Below are 25,904 nucleotides of genomic sequence, written 5' to 3' on the forward strand. Positions count from 1 at the left end.
TTAAAATCCTCATAAGTATTGTAGGGATTTAAATGATCCAGTTTTTGAAAAGTTACAGAGTTCAGAAAGTTCAGGTGTTTTCAACTAGTTTATTTTGTTCTTGTCATATTTTTACTATTGGCATCCAGTTTCTGTTACGTATTTCCTAGTTGTGGAGCAGAACTCCACAGTTACTGGCCTTTAAGCAAAGCAATCTTAGCTTTCAAATAGGTGTTTTACACACACAGAAAAACGAAGTTTGTGGTTGTGTTTCTCTCATTGGAAATAAGGCCTTTTTTAATGAGTGAGGTATCTCTAAACTGCTTTGGTTGTAATGTCCAGCACAAGCCTGGAGAATGCATTACGCGTTTTTCTCCCAAGATAGTGAAACTCAGTTAACAGATGTCCAGGAGAAGTAGTTTTCAGGATAACTTCTGCAAAATTACTGGGCATGACATCAGTGACATAGAATTAAGACTGTAGTTTGACTGGCTTTTCATCCGTATATCAGCCTGAAAGACCTTTTCTTCAACTAAGTATTTTTTCTAATCCTGAGCCATGGACTTGATTGCTATATGCTAGTCTGAGGTTTAATTAAGTGTGGATTTGTTGTAGGATGTTATTTTTAAATTGTATGTATACAAGCAACATAATGTAGCTGAAAAAATGAGTAACGTTTGATGCCCAGACTTTATTCTTTGATCTTAATAGTGCTCTTAAGCAAGAGCTAATTGTTGCAAAAGGTTGTGCATCTTGTTGTCCTAGTCATGCTGTTAAAATCCACACTTACATGGTTCAGTGGCAACTGCATGTACACATCTCAGATGTCTTCTCTGCAAGGACACATTTTATGAAGCAGTTGAGACCCTGAACACAGTACTTATTTCTACCAACTTATAACTTTTATTCTAACTAGACTCAGTAAATTCATTTTTTGATTTCTGGTTTTAAGTGAGCTAAGAAAACAAATATTTATTAAACACCTGTAATACAAACTGTTTTTAAAAGCAAAGCTATGTGCATTAATACCACACATTCTTATGTACACTGTGAAGATTTCATTTAAACAAATCGATGTCCCCTTGCTAATCAGACACTGCACACTTCCACTTGGAGAAGAACCTACTTGGAAGTGTTACGTGCTTTCTCTCATGATTGGGTCACTTCCACCTTTTTCTTCCACTTTCTCTTTTTCCTTATTCAGACATTACTCTTGCGTAGGCTGGAAAGCATCCCTCTTACCACCTGGGATTTACTGGTTTTGTTCTGAAAGCTGTCCTGCTGTTAGCTTTAAAAAGACCCTTGAGGCAGCGGTACTGCCATAGTCAACAGCCTTGTTAACAGGAGACTGCTGGGCCAAGCCATCTGAGCATGTGCAGTAAAACAACCATGTTGACATCTGTGATGTGAGGAGGGTAATGGACTTTGACTGCCATGGCAGTCTGCTGCATACTATTTTAAGTGCTTGCCATGTCTGGGGTGATTTCTGTTCAGTTCACTTGCCATGGACGACGACTGGGACTTTCCTAAGACCAAAAGTTAAAATGGTTCCATTATGGGTTGGGTTTGTTTTTTTTTCAAGTAAACTTAATCTGTTGTTATTAACTGAGCAGTAGAAGGCACTTTTTTAACTGCTTCACTGAGTCTTGTACATGATGTCTACAAGACGTAGAATCAGTATTAATTGTATTTGCAAATTACCTATGTATAAAAATGTTTCAAGTCATAGTTGCCTGCAATTTAGAAGTCCGGGTATCTTCAAGTATGTGTTTTGGCACACACATTTCAGAATTGCAGCTAATTCCATTATTAGAAATGAGGGCTGAGGATCCATGGGAAGAATGAGGCGTTTCATCCCTTAGAGCTCTTTGATTAACATAATGCAATATTTGAAAGATCTTGATCAAAGTGCTCCACACTGAGACTTTCATGGCTTTTAGTAACAAATAGTCCTGTTTTGAGATTAAGGTACAGTAGTAGGTATTACTACTATTAGGAAATAGATTTTAAAAAATTGTTTCCACTCTCATATTCAGTGTTTGGAGGGAGTATGTAGTCAGTAACAGTTCATTCCAGTTCTCTGAGCTGGTGAATCCATTGGTTTTTTTCTTCCATAAGCCATAGGAATTACATGTGTTAATTAAAAAATCTTCCTTTATATTTTCAAATACATCTCTGAAGAGTAGAGAAAGCTTTAATTAAAAAAGCATGCAAAGCAATACTATTTGGTATGTATTCTCTAATTTCTGCATTTTTTTCTCTATTTAATCTTGCTGCGCTCATCCGTAGTGTTTTTAGCTTGTGGCTTATGCCTTTCTTCCAGGGTGTTTTCTTGTTTGCATATAGACTTCGACATCTTATACGTTGTTGTATGTTTGTTTGGATCTGTAGTTGGGGAGAGAAATTGTGGGATATTAGTCTTCATAATTACTGTTCATTCCACTAAATACCTGCCTATAATTAGGTAGGACTAATATCTAGGGGATGTGGATCCATCTGTCTTTGAGCTCAAAAAGTGGAATATCACATGATACTTTCCTCTCGCGTGTGTCTGTAAGAGTAAGGCATTGGTGTTCAGTACCCACTCTGTTGCTTGGTAACCATTAAAATCACAGTGCACCTTGAAGCATATATTTATTTTGTATGTTATGTATTTTTGGAAATTTAGTGCATCAGCACTGTATCCAGACTGAGATGAAGCACTTAAATTTTTCAAGTTTCATTTTCAGCAGAAAAAGTGCACAATAGTAGGATTGATGGATTCCTGGTTTAATTAGAAATCAGTTTTCATTTGATATTGCACGCTGAAGCATGCAGGTAAATAACTGACATAAGTAATGTTTCTAGCCAACTGGAAAGCTAATCAAAAAAGCTTGCTTTAGCATAGATTTCTTTCTCAATGGCAAGGTCTAATAAAATTAAGAAACTTTAGCACTATGCTAGAATGTATAGAATTTTTCTGTTAGAAGAGTAACATCGCAGAGTAAGCATCTGTAAATTATTCTGTTCTGCCTATCGAGATAGCCTCCCTCAGGTAATACCTGTTTCTCTTCATCTGTCGTCTTAGATTACAAGGCCTAGAGTTACTGTCTGTGGTGTTGATCCTCTAGAAAAAAAGCTAATAGTTTTTTCTTTTGGAAGCTTATGACTCTCAGTTTCTCTCCCAAGTATATTATCGAGAAGTTATATCTTCTGTCATTCAAGAAAGAAGCACAAGACTAATTCCCTTTTTAAATAGATGCTTTATAATGGAGCAGGTACTGTAATATGGTGTATTATAATGTAGGATGTTATAGTTTATATTTGATAATGTTTTATACTTGTCCTAATTTTAAGGCACCTGATTTTCTTAGGACTTTCAATGTTGATCACTTTGAATATATCACTTGTGGTGAAAGCAGAAAATCTGGCAAATCTATATAACCCATAGAGAAGTCTGTAGTAGTTTGCATCCTACTTATTTTGTATCACTGACAATATGCCAATGTTGCTGTCTGTGCTTCTAGCTGCCGATGCCAGAGTTAGGTGCGCTGAGCTCAAATTAAGGACATGCAGGAATAGTGTCATGCCTTGACTTCGCACCTTGGGCCCCATCGTAGAGTTGCGTGGAGGGTTTTTGGATTTTGTGGGGGGTTTTTGTGGGTTTTTTTGTTTGGTTTTTTTTGTTTCATTTTTGTTTTTTAAGACAAAATAAGCCTGGTCAGCAATGGATATAGTTTTTGAATTCATTTTTCTGTCTAGCTTCAAAAATAGCATAGAAGCTGAGCTAGCTAATGTATAATAACCTGAGGAGATAATTTCTAACATTCTGTATATTTAAACACATTTTCCTGTTTAGCAAACAGCTTGCATTCTTTGCTGTGGTTGCTAACACAGCCCGAAGCCCTGTTAAACTGCAAATGTGAGTTGTGACTTAGGCGTCAAGTTTTGATGCCTATTTAAGACCATCTTAAGTATTTTGTGCTGATAGATTTGTAAATTTGTATGTTTATACTACCTGTTATGCTGTCAATATATGGTGCATGCATATGTGCAGTTTATTGTCTGCAAAATTCTTTGACTGTTTTAAAGATTTAGTGACAAAATCCTGCCCAGCTTCAATTTCAGCTTTCTCTAGTATTTTTCTCAATAAAAAACTTCACAGAGAACATACTGTAATATATATACACTACTACATACACTATCTGCAATGTAGTGTGCTATAATATATAGTTGTATTAATATAGTAGTTAAGCAAGCCAAGTATTTATGTTATATCGAGTTATACAGTGAATGCTTTTATGGATCGTAATAATCAGTTGGGCTCTCAGCCCAATTCCTTCTGTGGGTGAGAGCTAAATTCACAGGATTTTAGTAACAGAGCATTAAAACTTATTCTGGTATCATGGGGTTCCTCCTTTTTTTTCTCCCTCTTTTTTTTTTTTTTTTCCTTCTCCTCCCCCCCCCCTCATTTTTTTTACTAACATATTGAATGGGATCAGTGCTATCCATTGTGATCACATTGGATTTATATTAGTAGGAAACCTGCAGAAAAATACTTGTTTAAAGTTTAATGATGTCATGTCCAAGATTTTTTACTTGTGGGCATTTTCTTCTTAGGGCCTAAAAGCAGTTAGGAGATAAGTTTGTATGTTAATTATTTGTACAGTCTTACTGTTAAAGGTTACCAAAGCAATTATTTTGTGAACTTCAAATGATTGAGAAGGAAGAAAGTGAAATGTTATTTGGTACAGTTTTATATTATTTGCTGTGAGGCATTGTTTTCGTAGAATCATAGAATATCTCAAGTTGGAAGGGACCCATAAGGATCAAGTTTCAGAGCCTTGGGTTTTTGACTCTGAGGAATAATCATAGAAGCATAGAATGGTTTGGGTTGGAAGGGACCTTTAAAGGTCATCTAGTCCAACCCCCCTGCAATGGGCAGGGACATCTTCAACTACATCAGGTTGCTCAGAGCCCCGTCCAGCCTGGCCTTGAATGTTCCAATGTTTTTTCCTTTATTAGGGATGCTCTCAGAAGGTTACTGGGAGAACAGGAAGAGCTGTGCTGGGTGACATGTACTTCTTGTCTGTGTACACGCTTATACAGACAAGTGTAACTGCTGCTGCATACCATTTAGCTCCCTTATAATATTGTAAAATTACTTGTGCAGGAATCTGAGGTAATACGTACAGAAAACCTTTGGTATGCTGCATCCTTCATAAATGTAAAGGAAGTAATTCAGTAATTCTCTTGAGAAGACAGATAAATTGTTCAGTGTTTTAAGTTGCCAATAGATACTTTCAGATGTAAAATAAAATTGAGTTCTTCCTTTTGATAGGAATAATAATACCCGTCTAACAACTTTGGAAACTTGGAAGGGAGAAAGAGGCATGTTCGTTCAGTTTGGTAGTGATGCTCTAAGATGGTGCTTCAGGAGTAGAACTTTAATTGCATTTGAAAGCAGTGAATGTGGAAGAAGATGGAGAAAGAGCAGTAGTTTTCACCAGTCAAAAGAAATACTGTGTCAATTATACCAATCAAAAGAAAGAGCATATCAGAAGAAAATAATTTTAACATCAGATGTGGCTCATGGTTCTGGGATCTGTCATGCTTCTGAGGAGTTTGGAAGGGGCAAAATGAAACAGTGTTGTACTCTGAAAGCAGCAGTGGTCTGTTGAAAATGTTTCATAAGAATGTACTTTAAGAATTCTTCTTATCGCACAAGAGGCACTATCTGCAAAATGCCACTTGACATTAATATGTAAAATGCAATGTTAAGGCTGAGCAGAAATCTTACATTTATTTAGATAAACTAATACAGGACAAAGATTAGGCTATTGGGTTTGCCTTCAGTTAAGAGCAGATGTCTTACTTCTAAGTCCTAAGATAAGAAGTTGTTTTAACAAAAGGAAAAAAATTTAAATTCCTTTCGCTTTCCGGGTGTCCAAAACTGCCTCTAGTGACACCGCCTGTATGTAACAGCACATTGTTATTTCATTATGAGAATAATCCAAAATAACAAAAAAGTAGACATGAAAAACATTTTAATGAGATACATATGAAATAAATAAGTTATCAAAAATAAAATTATTTATTCTCATCTTCCTAATATTCCTGTAACTTGTGTAGAGACCGTAGGGGTTTTTACTGTTGACAAAGAAGGCTTATGATGTGTAATAGGATTAGGGAGCAAAAGAGAAAGGGACAAGGGAAATAATAGGTTACAGGTGAAGTTATTAAAACATCTTTTCATATAGAAAAAGAAACAGCAGCAACATACTGAAAGGGAAGGATGACTTCTCAGCCTCAGCAGTTCAGATGGCACCATTGCAGCTATCTGACTGTGTTTCCTCTGAACTCAACTGCTGCTGGAACCGTTGCAGCAAAGGTCTTTGGACTTGGACCTCAGCCCAGTTTATTCGATGTAGATAGGTAAAGAAAATTGCCACCTGCCCGGACTACAGGTACTTCAGTAGTTATGCCTGGCAGTTTACAAGAAGTGAATAGAGAACACTTAGTAGGGAGGTGTCTGGTAGAAGAGGAAGGATCTACTGAACAGTTAAGTAGCCATCCTAACCAATACAACGTGTTAAGCCCTTCACCCCCTCATTCTTAGTAAAAGATTTTCTTTTGTTTATCAAGCCTGCAGTTAGAAAACTGTTGGAACTTCCTCAAGGGGGGGGGGAACCCCACAGTTTTTCAGAAGCTGAAGTTTAAGTCAAATTTATTGTGCACTTATCTGCAGGAATCCTCGTGGACTTTGGGAAAGGCTCAAGTAATAGCAGATATGAATCTGGTAAATACAGTGCTGTCAGAACAGAACTGTCAGTGGGCATAAAATTGTTTTATTTAATTTCTGGTGTAAATCACAATTGTCTTGTGTGCATTTTTTTGTCCAACCAAGTAAGAACAAGCTTCCTGTTCTTTAAAAGCCCACCAAAAAAAATAAGAGGCAGAGCTTATCTTCTCTATACTAAAACTTTGTCTAATCTGTTTGTACTTCTTTTTTTAATCCAGTTGAATATAGTGGCTGAAAGGGATTATTACAGCTCAGGAGGAAGATCATATGTAGCAATATAGAAATGAAGAATTTCATTTTAAACAAAATTTCACCGCTTGAGAATTTGTAGCTCTTTTTTTCTTCAGAGATACCAGCTTTCTATCTTCTACTGCAGACAAACTGCTTTTTGCTGATAATTCTAGCTACTAATTTTCTTCAGAGATTGGAGTTTCAGGGGCTAGATTTTAAATCTTTTCACATGTAGAGAGGTCAGTAAAGGAAAGTTATGTCTCTGTAGCACTACAGTTCTTGGAAATTAACTTTTTTAAAGGCTCATGTTCTACAAACTTGAGTACTGATTCCTGGGTGAGGAATTCTAGATGCTTAATTCTGCAATCATTGAATAGCTCTACAGTAGCCAGAGGGACTGCACATGCACATCTCTTTGCAAAATTAGTTGCCATAATTAGTTTGTATCATAAATACAAAAACATGTCTTGGATGTTGAAGAGGTGATTACACTGCATAATATAACTTGATATGTCGTGTAGGAAAAGTACCATGGGACATAAACAGTTCAAAGAAGCCATACTTACACACATTATTTTAATAACATTTTAAAATATTGAGCAATGAATTCATGAGAGTAGGTTTTGATTCTCTCACAGTATGATACAAGCGATAAATTCTCTTTGGATTTTTTGTTTTGTTTTGCTCTTTGTTTTTTTTTTTTTTTTAAAAAAAACGCCTTAATGACAGGTACAAAATGTTAAATTCAATAGCTGGGGTTGATATTAAAATAACTGATGATTATACATGGAATTCTTCAGATAAACAAGTGTAATGTGAATGCTGTTGGGTTTTTTTTCTTATGCATGCAAGGTGATTTCTTTAATTTCTAGTGTACCACTATCTGAAAGTCTTCTGGAAGATTTATTAACCTGACCTTTCCCCCTCCTGCTTTTTAGGTCAAAGATAGCAAATTGCCTACTTACAAGGACTGCAATAAAAACCCTCCATTCCCTACGTTTTTTGCTGACGGAGATGAAAAACTACCAGAAGACTTGTATGATGAGGAGATTTTCCAGTTCACGGATCCATCTGTCACATATGCATAATGTTCTTCATATCTTTGAAAAAACACAATTTTGTTATTTTCATGAACTTTGCAATGCTGTACAAGAGTAAATCTATGAATTGCAGTCTGGCCAACTGACTTGAACACTTCAGATATTGCCATTTTGGTCAGGTAATAAGATTTACCACTGGCAATTTCAAACCTGTATTTAAAGCAGCAGGTGCGTCAGAGGGGCGGGTTGTAAAGCACACCAAACAGTTTGTCTACAGTGATCCTTTATCCTCTGTCACAGGCTGTGAAAAGTTACACATTGCTGAAAAACTGTTGTTTTGAAGATGGTTACATTTAATTTTCTGAATGCTACCAAACTTTCTGTTTCTCTTTTGTGGAAAGTATTCTAGCCAACTCTGATAATCAAAAAAACTTTCAAATCTGCTTTGGCATCTGGGGGCATGGATAAATCAGATGTGAGTCCAACTTCGTGAAGAATAATCCAAAATAAAACAGGAAAATGCATTGCTCTGTAGCAGCATGAGCTTGTTTTGTTTCCTTCGTTTCACCAGAGCTCTTCCTCTCTTTTTGCTTTCATGTTGTGTGGATTTTAATGTAGTGGATACCCAACAAGTTTTCTAGAGGAAAGATGGTGCCAACCACTGTCTGTCTCTTCAGAGAGTTCTGGCAGTGTGTACGGTGAGGGGGCGTTCGGATGGGAAATGTTCAGTAACAAAGCAGCACTAAGACTGCAGTGGCCACCTGTTTGTCGCCTTTGCTGACAGCTTGTTCCGAACTTCACACAGGATCCCTTGCATGATCTCTGAAGAAATGGCTCTGCATCTACAGTTGTCTCTGTATTGGATTCTTATGCTCTTTCAGGGGAGCTATTACAAGGAAAACAGGCCAAATGTGAAGGATTTGTCTTTATGATAATGTTTATTCTTCCCCACCTTTCAATAATAGCTGGAATCAATAAGCTCCTTTTATTTTTCATCTTACATGATTTACTATTTATAAGTCTGATCTTTTGAACACTGTAAATCCTCTCACATACAGAAGCAAGTACCTGCATAATTGTCAGTGCCATCTGAGCGCTTGCTTACAAGTCTTGCAGTAGTTCAAGAATTTGCACATACTAAGCTACCGGTAATACTGTGGCAGTGCTGCCTACTCATCTTTGCAGCTTCATCACAAGACATCAAATATCTAAAGTAAATATGAGATTTCTAAAGACCTTACTAATACTATCCAATTTAAAAGGTGATGTCCTTGTCGTTATGGTGTCTCTCGGTCACTGAAGATGTTTTGAATTTTTTTGTAATAGCTTGAAGAAACCACATGCTGTCTTGAAGAGGCTGTATATAGCTACTGGCTTGTAGTAGACTGGGAGAGATCATTAAGAGACTGTAGTATGGAAATGTGAACTGGTAAATATCTACATTGTAGGGTATCCTCTTAGCTGGATTAATTATGCAATTAAAAATGCAATTCAAATTCCGTTATTCTGATTATTCATCAGAATGCTGAGTAACAGCATCACCTTCATGCTTCCCCTTCTCTTCGGTAGCACTGGCTCTGCAAGCGCAGACATCAGACACGCACAGCAGATGTGGTGCAAAAAGCCCATACATGCAGCAAATACCCAGTGGGATGTCATGTTTTGGCCGTCATGCTAGTAAGGAGTGCAACCTGTCGCCTGTTCCAGATAGTTGCCACTTCCTGAAGAGCTGTTTGGGTTTGGTGTTCAATCTCCTGATTACAAAATAGATTTTAAAAGTTTCAGGTTTACTTGCTGTCAAACACATGCAAATCAGGGTGTCTCCAGATGAGTAGCCTGCTGTCCTGCTGTGGTTTATGGGATAATTCTCGCACACATATGCTTTCGTTGAGGAGATTTGTTGTTGTTGGTTTTTTTTTTTTTTTTTTTTACTTAATTGGTAATGATACTGTGGGATCCTTTCCTGTAAGTTGTTACATTTTGGGTTTGCTTTCAGTGTATGCCTTGGAAAGCACCAAGAACCAAATGTGAGCTCAAAGGGACCCACAAGTCTAAAAAAGTAAATTAAAATTAACTCTGTATCAAATGACACTTCAGCTTGAGGGGAAAATCAACAACCTACTTCAATTCCTATTTTTTTGGTAAGAGAACTCCCTTTTTGGCATAAACTGAAATTCCAATTATCTGATCGTGTTCCTTTTTAGCTTCGTTGTCCAGGGAATGACTGCAGTAATTGAGGAAGTTCTGTAGTTAACGTTGCCTTCCATTTGTTTAGCTTTAAAATTTCTGTTGAAGCCTATGTACTATCAGAGGAGGCTCTGCAGCTGTGCTTTTCAAATGCATGTTATATGTGAGCCATATTATTTTTTCCGGATGCTGCTTTTTCAGCTAGGTATTAGTCTCATTTTTCTTGAGATGTACAGGTGAAACCGTTTCTATCTTTGTTTATTAAGAGTGCTTGGACACTAAAGACGAGCTTTCATAGTTCAAGTAAAGACTGACGTCCTGAAGGTAAGTATTTTCTGTAGAGCAGATGCAGGGTGAGGTGGCTAAGATCTGTTGATGTGAGCTCAGAGTACTGCACCCTAGATAGGAACGTAAACATCTATTAGACCTGTTCTTCCATCAGGCGTTGGAAGGCTTATGGTGTTTTGTATTTAATTTTCCATATGCTCCCCATCTCTCCGTCTTCTGCTCTTCTGACTAATAAAGGGACTTTGTGCAGGAGAAAGGCAGGCTGAATGTATTTCAAGGAGTGAAATTGTTCAGAAGTGTAATGACACCAAATGTTTTAAGCCCACCTACAAGTTTGTTCTTAGAAAAGGCTATGGGTGCTTACTGAAGTATTTTTAGGTCTCATCGAAGGTGCTGGAGCTGAGTACTTGTTCTTTACTCCCTCAACATGGTTGAAGGTTGTGGCTTATCAAGCAGATGTGCTTTTAAGAGTCAAATAAAAGCAGACAAAATGAGGCAAATACCAAGTCCTCATGTCTTGGATGAGCCAGCAGTTTCTTGTGCTAAAGGATGTGTTCATTTTTCTGAAAAGGCAAACCAAGGGCTCTGTTGTAAGTAGATAATCTGTGCATTTTGTTGCTATTCCTGAGTACTGAAAGTTTAGAGCCATCAGGGAACGTATGCCCAGGCAGCAACAACAGCAACAAAAAGAAGCTCTTATTCCATATTACCTTAGATTATTAAAGAAGAAGGAGCTGAACATGTTACCGGCAGTCTGAATCCCGTAGGACAACATCCTACCCAATTGTTGTAGTCTGTTTTGTTGTCCGAGGAAATAATTGTTGGCAAGCTCTGCTACCACTGCCATAACTTGTGAAGTAGTTGAGATCTGCTGTGAACTGTGTACCTGTTTTGGCACATAGAGAGAACAAAGTACTGATCTCCTCTGGGAGTATAACGCTGGAAAGTCGTGTGCTCTCTCCTCAGCCCCTTCTGCGTCCTTGGGCTGGTAAAGGGCCTGCACGTTCCCTAGCACGTACCATTTTGCTTTCTGGTGTTTAAAAATCATAAGGGGATCCAGCAAAAAGCTTGAGTGCTTTTGAAACCATGAGTGCGACTAGGTTTATTGTGTCCTCTACTTTATTACCATTTTAGCAGGAAACCTGTTGTGCAGCTCTTCTTTTCTCGTGTTGTCTGGCAAAATGCTAACGTACACCAGTGCCCATACATCCTGGGAATTTGACTGTGCCTGGAGCTGCCCGTAATGATGAGGCAAAATGCAGATACCAAGCAGTTCCTTCATATTTAGTCTGCAGGCATTTGTGCATCTAAGGGTTGTGAGCGAGGCGCTGAGCTGGGATTTGCGCGTCCAGGAGCACTTTACTCCCTCCTTCGGCTCTTCTGTTTGTTTGGGCTAGTGGGGTGTGTTTAACATCACTAACAGGCTGCTTTGGAGGAGGGTGTAGGGTTAAGCTTTAGCTGTATCCATGGCTTCATGGTGTGGCTGCTTTGAAAAATAAATACTCTTGATTAATAACCCCTCTCAGTGGTTCTAATAGTACATGAATAAACAGTGGCAAGCTTACAACCTAAGTTGAAGGTAGAAAGACAGCAGGAGGAGGAAATCAAAACACTCATCTATCACTTGACAACATAATTGCAGTCATTGATGATAAACAAGGAGAGTTTATTTCTCTGGAATCCATACTTTTAAATACCATTGCTCTGTCATTATGTGAGACGGATAAACATTTTCCTTTGCTATTTTCATTTGATGTGGAAAAATGTTTTTTTTTTCATTTGATGTGCAAAAATGTGGTTTGTTCTGTTAGCATTTAACAAATATTATTCTAGTAAGCTGAAGGGATGACAGGAGTTTACATGTAGAATTTCACCTTCTTCCACTGTCCATGTGGATTTTGGAGCCTGGTACGCCCCGAGCTTTTGCTGAAGTTACTGTTTCCTTGCTGAATTCTAAAACTTCTGGAGGACTGAAAGAAGACTGATTACAACGTAAACCGTGGGTGAGGCTGATCTGTGTAACCCAGCTGCCTCTGCAATGCCCAGCAGCCGAGAGCCTGATGCCCCCAGCCAGCAGCTTTGCACTGGCAGCCCGATGCAGGGCGGGCGAGTGCGCTGCTGCAAGCCCCGTACCTGTGAGCTCCGGCGTGCGGGGCTCCTACATGATGCCAAGGTAACTGCTATTTAAAAGAAATCGCTGGCCCAGTCCTAGGGTGCTTCATAAAGTCTGGCTAATAGAGGGGTGTTTCCTGTCCTAACAACCACAGTAAGGACAGTGGTGGGGTTCATTCATTTTATGAGTGTTATGTCTGTAACCCTATCGCTTGGCTTGGGTCCTTCTCCAGATTTATGTCATTCCCACGTCTCCTTGAAATTTAATGTGGGAGTGCCTCAGTTACATAATTGTAAGCATTACTTGTACACCGTGTCTTCTAATAATTAGCTCCTATGCCCTTCAGTGCACAGATAGTGCTTATTAATTGTGTTTAATAAGCATCTCTCACCTGCAGCAAATTGCCCTGCACTGTTATGTGCCTTAGTGTGTAACATAGCATAGTATGATTTATTTATGTAACACACTTGACGGCACTTAACAGCTGTAAAAACATGCAAAAATGCTCACCTCAGTCTTGGGTATTTATTGGTTTTGGAGAAAACATGCAAATTCTGGTGGAGGAATTTAAGTTAAGTTGATTACATGTAGCCTTAACATTATCACACCAGAAAGAGAAGTAATTTCAATTGGTGCAGCTCTGGCGTGTTTGAAGTGTGGCAGAAAAACAGATAGAAAGCTGGCAGTTGTTTCTGGGGGCTATGTCGTAGCGTGTATTGCAGCAAGGTGTGTCAGGTAGTAAGGTGGGTACGTTAGGACTGATGGTCTCCAAATTAATGCAGCCTGCTGACCTGCCTCATGAAGTACCTGGAAAGACGTGTGAAGTGAACTGGGGAGGGCTATCACACCGGCTCGGTCCCCAGTCGTTCTGTCAGCGCACTCTTCCTTGCGTCTCTCCCTTCATTTTACAGAAGTGTGTGCATGGTAAGTGTGAATGTGTCACTGGTGTGGGATTCACAAGAAAGATTTCCAGCAGCATCAGTGTCCAGGATAACATGAGGACTAATAATGTCCTAGCTCGCTATATCTTTGTCCCACTTTCCTCATTCCAGCAGGATATCACATGTGGGTTCCCACCTACATGTATGGTTGATATGCCGTAGACTCCTTTCTGTTTGAATACCAAAGACCTGAGGTATGTTCTTGCTTTCTGATCTAAGTAGGCAACTGGCAATTCGTGGAATTGGAGCTCCTACCTAGCTACTGCCCATGATGAGTTGAAAAATCACTGCTTGAGAATAATTTGATTTCTGGGTTAAGTTAACATTCACTTTCATGGCAGTAACTTTGAGCGCTAGAACAGAACCCAAAAGAGGCAATCGGCTGAGAAAGTGAATGCAGTTTCCAGTGCAAATGCAGACAATGACTTGAATTATTTGCTGTAATCTAATGAGCATACGCTGGAGATGGGGCCTTCTGCGCTCTGGTGCTTACTGCTGTGTCTCTCATTCTGGTGTGTAAAGTCTTCTGGCATAAGCTGTACACATTAGAGTCAAATGATGGATGAATCCAGTTTTTGGGGATTTGGGAGGGATGGGATTGCAAGGGGAGGTTGTTGACAAAAAATTGGCTTAAATGAATTTCATATCATTCAAATTGTGCTATATAATTTGCTTCACATTTCCCTGGGTGACACAGTCTCACAGTCAGCTAAGTTAAGTTTTCATCTGTCTGTTTTCATCTCCTTCCTCATTTCCTTTCCACGTAGTAGAAAATCTTAAAAAACGTGGGGTTTTTTGCAGGTACTCAAAACAATAACCTTGGAGAGGGTTCCTTGGCAACCTGCTGCTCTATTGAAAAGCAGTATGATTCATCTTTCGTAGGCAAGACAGACATTTTATAAAACTTTCTCTTTTTTTATTTCTAGAAGATGAAGAGGAAAGATTAATATTGCTGAAGCAGAGGCTTTTCTGCATGTGGCCTGTCTGAAGTCAATATTCCACAGATTCACACCAAATCCTGCCTGAAACGTGTTGTTGCTCCATGCAGCAATGAACTCGCAGCACGGATTACAGTTTAGGTGCTTCAGTCTTGTTTAAAATGCATCTGCCCAGCATCACACAAAATATACATGAGAGAATTTGGCAGTGGGTGATGAGAGACTTACTACATGGTGCAGATAGTTCAAAATCATGGTCCTTTTCTCTGCAGTTACGAAGAAAGGCATTTTTGTCTGCTGGTTTGTTCTCAAATTGCACCACCTGTTTCCGAAGGGAGATCTTCCTCAGGAGCTTCCATGTACTTCCTTAGGCTAGCCTGAAATTTTCCTTTATTTGGCTTGAAATTTTAGAGCTGCATATGGAGAAACAGCCTGATAGAAAAGAAACTGTTTGATTTCTCTTCCCTCACCTTCCATTTCCCTTGATCACAGGTCAACAGAGAACTGCTTTCCCGGTATGCCACTTAAAGAGAAAATCAATTGTTTTCTGTGAAATTGCCAGTTGCTTTCTAAACTGTTATTTCACCCCTGCAGAGAAGATGCTGTGAAATGTCCTTTGGCTCTTTGTCACCCCATCTTGGATCCATAAGGCCACGGCTCTGAGCCCAAAGGCTATCAGCCTGCAGGAGCAGCAGGCGCCGGAGGCAGAATGTTTCAAGCTTTGTTGTACGAAGCTGTTTGACAATTTAATGGTGCAGCCACTGAAGCTGACCTGTTACGGGGTGCACTGAGGACGCTTGCCCAGCCCTGTCACACGTACGCAGCGTGGAAGGAGTTTCAGGGAGGCTTTGTCTTTTCATGCTATTGGAAAGCCAAGAAGTGCTTTTGGAAGCCCTGTTTGCTAAGTACCCTGCACAGTGGCTCCTATAGCTGTGAACTTCTGCAGTTCTGAGTTAGTAGCTGAATAATCCAAACAACACGATGTATACACTGCGTTTGTGTGCGTGTGTACGTGCCTGTCCTCCGGCGCTTGCTGTTTGTTCATTTCTGATCGGGAGACTCAGAGACAGGCTTTCAAGCATCGCCTGTTTACAGTTCAGTGAAACTGCTCCAGTTGGCAAAGCAGTCTGTGCTCTTTGAAGGAAGAAAAAAAAAAATCAAATGAAGTCCTGAAACTTCAGAGTAGACATGTAGGCAAAAGCGGTGGCCTTCTCCCCTATTGTGCACCCCCCACCACCAGATCTATCAGGTTAACCGATGTCCAAAATGCGTGCTTTGATGTGAACACAAAACTTGCTCTTGTCTGAAGTGCAGCCTATACCAGAAATATCATCAGGTGGTGTCATCTGTTCCCATTGAAGCCAGTGTTTTGACTGGTCATCTTCTCTTAATCACTTAATGAGCTTCATTGTGGATGATTAAAAGTAATTGCTTATTTGCAAGCATAGAGAGATTTTGACAAAACAATTTCATAGTTATTAAACATCAAGTTAAAATAATTGCTGTTTTATAAACATATAAGTAGCTCATCTGTTAATTCACATTTAGGAAACCTAATGAATTATTAGTGCCCAAGTCTTTATTTATAAAGTACTTTTACAGCCACAGATTCTTATCTTTACGAATGCTGTTACATGTGTTGAAATCTATGCTGGTAAGCAGCAGCTTCAGGAGAGCACAAGTCTGCGAGATCTCAGTAAACTGCAAAATTTATCCCCCATCCCACAGCCTGTGGAATTTAAATGAAAGAGGACAAGTGTTTTGTGAGGTTCTGGGGGAGCAGGGGCTGCTTGGAAAAGGGGTTTGAAGGAGAAGAGAGTGAACGCCTGGCAGGTGAGGACGGGGCACGTTGTTCGAGCTGTGCTGCACCGAGGGCAGCACGCCTGACGGGATGGAGGGAGAGAGGGGAGTGAGGAGAAAGGTGGGAAAGGAGGATGAGGAGCCCAGCACTGCAGGCACCAGGGGAGCGGTGTGGTGATGAGCAACTGAGGAAGGAGATACCGAGGGCCAGCGGAGGAATTTGCAGAGGAGCAGTTCAGCTGACGGGGGAGATAGTGGCTTCATGCTGCAGGTTGGCGGGAGCAAGGGAAGAGACTGTAAAGCCAGGATGGGTGTGGGTAGTAAATCTAGGAAGTGTTTGTAGCTAAGGCCTGCGTTGAAAGGATCCACCTGGGCATCATCTGGGAGAATGACCCAACAGCATTGAATACATAAACTTGCAGAAGGGCAAGGCTGGAGGAAGATGGGGGGATAAAGATGCCCCACACCCTCAGTGAGACTCCTTTAACCCAGCTGAAAAGATAAGCAACCCTCTTGAAAGGAGAAAATCAGGCACATAATCTTCAGAAGAGGCATTCAGGCACTGAATTATTTTCTGAGGAAAGTGCCTGCCAGTCACCTGCAGCTAGGCTTTCATTCCCTGATTAAGGGCAGGATTTAAATTTAAGCCCCGTCCTTGGTGATTCCTATTAGCTGTCTTAAGTAGTTCCCTGCTTGCTGTGCTGGCTGCTGTGTACTCTTGGTACCAAGAGCATTTTGGTACAGGGCCAGCAGGACCTATGGACCTCACATTTAGAAAGCTGAGTGCAATGCGAGGACGATCTGTGCTGAGGTATCCATCAGCCTCTGCCCCTCTGTCCTCCTCTCACTTGTCTCTATTTGCCTCCCTGTGGCAGTGGCTGTCAGTCATTTAATAACAAACTTAATTACTGCCGGTGACTTGTTGGGTGCGTTATGGCCAGTAAACTTACCGCAATAGCCAACAAGAAATAGTGAAGATGCAATGCGTTAGATGGGTGGAGGAAGATAACGTTTTGTGGAAGGAGCTGAATAGAGAAAAGACTTCATTCTGCATCTCGTACATACCCAAAATTAGCTGCAGAGAAATTTTTGAGTAGAGGAGGAATGTTGGATCAGGCCTAGATGTAACTATACCTCTGGGGCTTGATGTTTGTGGGATGTCAGGTATCATAGTCTCACTCCTGATACTTCTACAGGTTCACTTGGAATTTAACATGTGTCTGACAGGCTCTGTGACTGATCACATCTGTGCCTTCCCGGCAGTTCTTACACAGCACAGATTATGTTAACATCTCCAGAAAGCTGTTGACAGACAAAATCCTAAAAGGTGATAATATCTTCATAACAGCTAAGCTTTCTTCTTCTCTCTTTTTTCTTTTTTTTTTTTTTTGTTTTTAATCTTTTTTATCCTTTTTTTTTTTTTTTTTCTTTTTTAATCTCCTCCCCCCCCCCCCTTCAGTACCTCACTGTAACTGCCAGCCAGGTCTGTAAACCCTGATCGTCTGTTATCGGGCACTGCAGGTCTGGTGTGACAGCGACGGTGCCTGGGTTCTGCGTGTGGAAGTCTACTGGTTTGAGTTTCTCCTGTGAGAAACAGTGGATGGTTGGCTCCATCGTTGCAGAGAGCTGGAGGATAGGTTTTTATTTCACATTAATTTAACCTGCTTTTCCTCAGCTGCCTCTTTCCCTCTCTACTTTGTTCAGTTTTCCTTTGCATTTAAAATAGGGAACAGCAGGGCAGGATCTGACCATTTTTGCACTTTGTAGGTTCAAGTATTCAAAACCAAAACTTAAAATTGTCTGAGGTTGATTAGTTTACAGACTAGAAATTGGATCCCATAAAATCTAGCTCCAGATTTTATGGGTTCACAGATTAGATAAACAAATAGTCAAAGTTAACTGAAATCTACTTTGTATAGGTATAGATTCCTAATTTCATACCATTTCAGTGCAAAGCCACACTTTTTTTTAAATCCCTGAATATAGAAATATATATTTTTGTGTGTTCTGCTGTGTAGCCTGACCCAAGGGAACCTGCGTGAAAGGAGTGAATGTGGGTGTACCCTCTCCACAGCGACAATAACTCAAAAGAAAGTGGAGGGCGGGCTTTGCCAAGGCAGGTCATCACCTTGAAGGACTGGGATAAGTCGGGGTGACTGGGAAAGCAGTGCCTGTAAGACATGGCTTGTACCGGGGGACTGCAGGACCATATGTGCTTCCAGCTCTGGAGAACGTGTGCTCCTCTCCAGCCAAATGCTTTCCTGTCACCGGCAGGTGACAGCAGGGTTGTTCCTCCAACCTCAAAACTGATCCCAGTGCTGCAATCTCTGGTGAGCCCTACAGAGCCAAATATTATGTCCCAACTCTTTGTTGCATCCTGGGAGTCGCTCCCTGCTCTAGCACAGGGAAGCCTTTGGACCTTAATATAACTCTGGTCTGAGGGCTCTGCCAATGTGGTGAACAGATTTCAAGTTATAGAAATCTGCATTTTGTTCCCCAGCAGCTCCCCATACTCAGGTTGCTAAGGTTCATGTATGTAACAGCGTCTGCTTGGTCTCACCCCCAGTGGACAGCTGAAGACTGTTGGCCCCTTTTGTTTGCTGCTTTGCAGGTTTACTTGTAGGACTCATTTCAGAGATGCAATGAGAGACATGGACATCTGGGTGCTGCATCTTGGCAAAGTTTGCAGCATCATTTTGTTTCTGTTTGGTCAGTAAATGTTCATTGGTTCCCACGGGAACACAGGTAAGCTGATGCTGAGTGCCTTGGAGAAGCCTATGCCCTAAATGACATTAATTATGCCCCCCAAAATGTGTGTGCAATAGAGAATTTCAGTTAAATTTGAGGCTGGAAAAAAATCAAGCCTGAAAAAGTTTTGTTTGTATCCAGGAAAATTACCTAACTCTAATGTTAAAAAAGTCAATACTTTTCTACCTTCCTCCAGTAGCTTCTGTCATTACGCTTCATGCAGTAACTGCAGAATGCTGTAGGCTACAATATTAATTTGAACTAAGGGCTCAGGTGCTTGGGTTTTCAATAAGTTCGTGCATCTAACAACTAGCCAGACCTTTATGAGAAAGAAAGAAAGAAAGAACAAACTCCTCTTGCTGATAATATGTTACTAACAAAAGCAGGAGACCTTACGTATGCACTTTGCACGGACAGATGCAGCTCAGCTATCCTTCGTGTTCTGAGGTGATGTAGCATAGTTTTCAAATGAGTCGCAGTGGCACAGGCTGCAAAGCAAGAAAGCCAAGCCGGTCCTAAGGGACTTGCAATTACCATTCAGAAAGTCAGAGCAAGCTATTCTTCAGTGTGGAAAAATTTCAGGTTGTCTAATTATGGGGTGTGCACCACTGGCAGCGACAGTAGGAACCTGAGCGCTTGTTGGAAAATTTTCCTCACCTCCATTTTACCCTTCAAGATGAGTTGCATCTTGCCCAGTGCTTCAGCACGTGACGACTCAGGTGGGATGCGCAGGAGCTGGTATTAGCTGCGCTGCCCCTGCAGTGAAGCTGCTGCCAGTTACCGACTTCATGGGGAGCGCTGACAACTCTGCCCCGAGCTCAGAGCTGTTTCCCTTTCTCGCAGCCCACGAATGGCTCCCACGGCCCTGGAGGTTGTCTCAAGGTTCGCAAGCAACTTACACCTGCTAAAAAGCATCTTATTTACTGGGTCCAAACAAACAGATACGAGGCAACCAAACCACCTCGGCTGTTCCAAGAGGTTTCTGTGCAGCAGCTCCAGGCCAGACTGGAGGCTGGAGCTCCCTGTGGGCAGGGCGGAGCAGCTCAGCCTGCGTTGCCTGTGCTAAGAGGGCTTGTGCTGCTGGCTGTATTCGTGCCCTGGACCCCAAATTCCTTCAGCAGAGCAGGGAGGGATGCAGCCTCTTAGACACAAAGAAAAGCTAATAGATTTTTTGCTGCTGCTTTAGTAAAACCACATCACTGGAGCCACTAAAGACTGATATGAGGAGATTTATTTGAGTCTTTGCAAGAACCAGAAAGCAAAAATAAGAAGTTAATAATTATTTTCTTTTTAAAAAAGGAAACTGTTAGCAGCTTCTCACTGTCTTTCACTTTAGTCTCATGTTCGCACGAACGTTGTGAAATCCAAACAGCATATGAAGTATCTTGTTAAACGCAACTTGTCTCCAATCCTAGTCCCACAAGTGTCCAAGCCAAGAAAATGAGAGAGCAGAGACAAGGTCTATTTGCAAGTTTCATTATCACAACAAATCTTAGTAACCCATTCCTTTTCGTTGCAGGTTGACCACACTTTTTTTCTTACTGTCCTACACATCACTGTCTGATTAAGGCACAAAACAAGGTGGAGAAGGTGGCCCTGTGCTTTCAAATACTCACTTTTCATATGGCTTTTGTTGCTCTAGGTTGAATGGTCTTCCCTTACAGAAAAGATGATACCTCTGCCTTTTAAGCTAATTTGACCTATTTGCTCGCTGTTTGTTGAGGGTCATCTCTGGAAATCCTTATTCAGAGTCTAATATTACTACTTATTATCATTAATAACAGCAGCTGCAGCAACAATAACAAGTGCTGCTTATGTTACCAAAGGCCTTGGGGAGTCCGGCTGCAGAGCGGCCCTCTCCTTTGCTTCCCCCGCTGTACCTCTGGGGCAGTCTTTGCCTGGAAGAGCTGCTGAAGTCTGCAAGAGAGGGGCCAGAGGAACGGCGCCTCTCCGCTGGGTCAGCCCCTCTCTGTCGAGCCAACTGAGCTGAACCCCTGGTGAGGGAAGGAGGATCCCAAAGGCTGGTGGCCCCTATGGAAGAGCTGTATTCTTCAGGTCCTGGGTAGCTGAAGTTAAACCCCTATCAGTTTTGGGATCAATGAAGCAAACGAACAGAATGAAAAGACTGAACAGTGAAACAGAAATCTTAAATAAAAATGAAGAGCCTGACTGTGCTTCATATTCTGCTTGTAGTGACTGATATTTTAAAAATAAGCACCTAAATTCAGTTTTGCTTATTTTCCAACTATGGACATCTCATTAGCTATGTATTTCAAATTATTTAGGTACCTAAAATTTAGAGGTAAGAAACGTAAGGCAGTCTTGAAAAAAGCTCCGACCTGCTCTGTTGTAATTAGATCTTTGCATTCTACTCCTCATACTCATATGTGAGCTGGGATAATGTCCACAAATTGTGGCTTGGAGGTTCAGGATGGACATTAGGAAGAAATTTCTCCACACTGGAAGAGGTTACTGAGAAGCTGTAGATTAAGCAAAGCTCAGACTAGTGTCTGAGGGAGAGTCAGAGACGTGCAAATGATGGGAAGGCAACTGCTGCACATTGGCACCAGCGGTGCTCAGCCAACATTTCTGGGACTCTGTGAAAACAACCCTAGGCTATCTGTGTTTCAAGTATAGGCCAGCAAGTTGATCTTCATGGCTATGAAATGGCCAAAAAGAAAATGATAAAAGGCAACACAGATTTTTGTTCTACTGTGTTTTCAGAAAGGACAGGGATTTTTTTTTTTTTTTTTTTAAATGAAATGTGCTATCGAAATCCTTGCTGTGCGTTTCCCATCCCCAGCAAGCCCATCTCGCAGTTCCTGACTACAGCTGTAGTTTAATCACTAGCTGCGTTTCATACTGGAGCAAGCCATGTGGCTATAATCGTGTTTTCAAACATAAACTCATTCTTAAAGTTAGCTTTGTTTTTGCCAATAATCTTTAGCAACACTCAATGGATCTGCCTATTTCGGTGGGCTCTATCTTCAGGTTTTCACTAGTCCTTCCTCAGCCAGGCTTTCGCTGGGTGCATGAGCGAAGGTGAGCCGTGGTGCTGGTGTGAGTTCCTGCTCTGGGCAGGGGGGACACGTGCACAGGCTGAGGTGGCTCGTAGGGATTTTACACTCTGGCTCTGAGCTGCCAAGCGCTGAGTCATGTTCAGCCTCCTAACTTTTTGGTCCAGTAAACTGCACCAGCTTCTTCCCCACTGGAGAGCAGTTGTTTTTTCCCCGTGGGAGCAGAGCCTGACACCCCTCGTAAACAGTCCTGTTGCGCTGCACAGCATGGGGCTGGATGGCAAAGCCTGGGTCACTGCGAATTTTTGGGCGGATGTTGCAAATTAGATACAGCCTTAGGTGATAAATTTTGTCCTAGCTCTAGTAATGCCTCCAAGTGAGAATGTCCCTTGATAAAGCTTCTAGCCCCATATGTTTGCTCTGCATCTTTAGTGAAGGGTGAACTGGTTTTATCACGCTGGTCCATCTTCCTCTCTCCCCTCCCCCCCCCAAAAAAATTTATTTCTCCCTCTCCTGATAGATGACTTCGATTTAACATAAAGAGGCTGGAGATTTGGTCTATCTGATTTTCACCCATGTTGGATAAAAAAGGCTGTGAATTATTTGTAGCATTAATCTAAGTCCTTTTTTCCCCCCCTTTTATACTCATGAATTAAGCGGAGTTCAAGTAAGTGTCTGCAAGAGAGGTGGTGGGAGGCTTTAAAGAGGTAAAAATAACAGGAAGACAGCTGCTGCACGTTGGCTCCATCGGTGCAGCTCAGCATCCCTCTGGCGACTGGGGGATGGATCACCTTGCCTTAATCAGAATACAGTTAATATTTAAAAAAGCAGAGAAACTATTCTGACTGGGTGCCAGGTTTCCATTCGTTCTGCAGTTTAGGTTTCTCCACAGGCTCATCAGAAATAGAAAGTGCCATTGTGCCGATGATTGCTGGGTTTCTTTTCAGAGGAGTGGAAGAGGGGGAATGAGATGATACAATTTAGGCTTTACAATCTGGAGGTGCAGAAAGAGAAGTCTGAATCATTGCTGTGCCTGCTATTACCAAGAAAGCTTTCGACGTCTTGATAAAAGTCTACCCTGCCAGGTGGGGGGGTGGAGGTAGCCCTTGGGGTGCTCAGACCCCCATCCCTACAACTTGTCTGCAGAGTCCAAAGGAGCAGCCCAGGCGTGGGGCCGGTTTTCAGGCCCACGGAGCAGACCTGGGCAGCCCAGGAGGATGCTGTATGAAAAATCCCATAGGTTGAGTGCCGTGGTCCACCCGTCTCCCTGAAGCACACCAAAATGTCGTGTCCCAGTGGAGGGGCACTGGTTCCCTCCGGAAAACCTTGGCTGACCTCTGCAGACAGCTCATCTCTTCCTACTGAAGCCATAAACACTTCAGGGTATGTGTATTTTCATCCTTGGCTGCTTGTAAAAGCCCTCTGCAGTTTGGTTGCTCTGTAAATAGCAATAACATTTAGGTCCTGCTGAGAAATGTGCTTGGTACAAAGTCCTGCAGGAAAATGTAGTTACCGCTGAGTCCAGATGGAGGATTTCGAAGAGGGTTACACGCTACATCATCCTGTTACTGTACCCCTCTGAGAAGAGTATGCATGTTACACAGGGCTCAAATGAAGCTCCAAGGGAGCACAAAACACTTGTGCCCGGTGGGATGGACGCCCAAGGTGAGGATGTCAGGCAAGGACCTGATGTGGCTCTGGGGAAGGAAGCTGCTCCTCGGCTCTGCACTGCCAACCTTCACCCATCACCACCCTCCAGCAGCCCATTTCAGCTGGGAGGACTGCTCAGTCGCTAGGGGTGGCCGCCTCCATCAGCTCTCCCTGATGTTTGGGGAAAGATTTTTAGCCACCCGAGGGGTGAGTTGGTCCCTCTGTGTTTGCACTAAGGAAAAGTGGCTGAAGCCCAGGGGATTTCCTAGTCTTGTAAGATGTAGACTTGCACCTGAAGCACGCAATACAACCTAGCGACACTCAGCCATGCAAAAGCATCAGGTGGGGCCAAGACAGAGCAGACAGAAAAGTGTGGTAGTGCCTAAGGAGGCATCCCTGTGAGGCCACCCAGGCCTGGTACCATGATCTGGCCATGCATCAGAGGTAGTGTGTGCTGTGGGTGCTATTTTACTCCAGACGCTGCATAGGTGAGATCATGGAGCTGACTGGTCCCTGCTCCTCCTCTGCCCCCACACATATACTCTTTATTTGCTACATCTGTACAACCGCCAGGCCTTTTATTAGCACTAGATGAGAGGTGGACATTTGAGTAAATGGTCTAATTTTCCATTGCGCAGAAATATTCCTTCTACCCTTGTGAGAAGGATGAGCACGAGGGTCATCAACACATAACCAAAAACCAGATGACTTGTTCTTCTTCGCTGCCCTGGTGTAGTGAAACAGTGACTTCTCTACATACTGTGCAACCTTGAGCACAGCAACAGGTTGGTAAACTATGGCTGTGTTCAAAGCTTGATGTTGAAACTATTTTTGCTGCATTGATTAGTAGGAAATTGCACTGCAAAGAACTTTCTGAAGAGCCATCTTTAATTTTCTCTGTTACTTTTGTCATTGCATTAATTATCATTGCTCTGCGTGCTCCCAAGGATTTCGTCCTTTCCTCTCCTCCCATCATGAGCCACCTTCTCCTGTGGGGAAGTGTCTCAAGATGGGGCCTTAAGGGAAGAAATGCTCTGTAGGATCTTTGCAAGGTTTTTTCCAGGCTCCTTAGGGTTTCACCTACCCATCCCAAAATGAGCAGCTGTCACCTCTGTGCACTGAAAATGCCTAAAAATTGTACCCATCGTCAGTGGAGGACTCCGTACGCAGATGTATCTGGGGAAACCGGGTGGGGGCATGTCTGCTGTGGTGGGTGATGTTCCCTTCTGGTGTTTTAGCTGTGCGGAACTGGGCCTGTTTGGTGTGGGGGTTGATTTTACCGCATCCTTCAATGGCAACTCAGGCTAGCTTGTGATCAAAGCCAAAATTAGAGCCATGTTATGACATTTGGAAAGGATATAGTGAAAACTCTTTAAATGTTATTGGGTCACTGAGAAAGGATGGGGTTGCTTTGGCGCAGACACAGCACTTTACGAGCCTGGGTGTTTCTAAATAGGCTTCTGCCCTCTTTTTTCCCTTTTTACAAACAGCGTTTGACCCCACTATTGTGGAGCCAGCTGGGAAAGCGCAGATGAAGCGAGAGCTGTAAAGATCTATTTCCAACAGCCCTGTTCTAGGAACCCACCCACTCAGGGCAGTAGTTGAGAGAAGCTTGTTTTGCTGAAGAGGGTCACCCAAATGGGCACGAAGCCAGGCCAGTGTCCCCTGGTCTGAAGGGTCGTCTTTAAGAGAGTTCTGTTGTACAGGGCTGTGATTCAAGGGCCATGTTAATCCATATGTCATCTGTGAAGATAGTAGTATTAGTGTTTCCAGCTGTTTCTTAACTATTTCATAGATAATTTTATAGTGAAGACGTACTTTTGGAGGCTGTTGTGTGTTTCCCCCCCAAAACTGTGAAGTTACTATTTTTCATTAAATATAACAAATTTTTTTTCTACAGGACTTGAAATAATTGTTTGTTTCTGATACTTCTGAGCTCCATCTGCTTAGTTTTTCTCCATACGTTTGTTGTTACAGCTGCCTTTAAAAAGTGCTGAGGGTTATGTCTCTGCTTCATGCTCTTGATTTTTATTTGTGTCATTAATAATGGCACTGGTTCTGATCACGATGACTTAGCATTCAGAGTCAGCCATGTCAGTCAATAGATACGTTTTCCTGCTGCAGAGAAAAATTAATTTTTTATCTAACTTCATTGGGGCAAATAAAAAATATTATCTTCCAGCCATCAGTG

At 41.7% G+C, this 25,904-nt stretch overlaps 1 protein-coding gene across 1 annotated transcript in view; it reads left to right on the forward strand.

Moving 5' to 3' along the window:
• Positions 1-8,784, forward strand: part of MRPL3 (mitochondrial ribosomal protein L3) — a gene marked incomplete at its 5' end in the record, with an annotated part of 32,137 nt that extends 23,353 nt beyond the window's left edge. The window contains one exon of the mRNA XM_082326729.1: positions 7,930-8,784. Within this exon, the coding sequence (XP_082182855.1) occupies positions 7,930-8,079 (150 nt within the window). The 3' untranslated portion in view covers positions 8,080-8,784. The remainder of the gene's footprint in view (positions 1-7,929) is intronic.
• Positions 8,785-25,904: the final 17,120 nt, after the last annotated feature.

The sequence above is a fragment of the Platalea leucorodia genome, assembly GCF_965183815.1.
Source record: "Platalea leucorodia genome assembly, chromosome: 1".
Lineage (NCBI taxonomy): Eukaryota > Metazoa > Chordata > Aves > Pelecaniformes > Threskiornithidae > Platalea > Platalea leucorodia.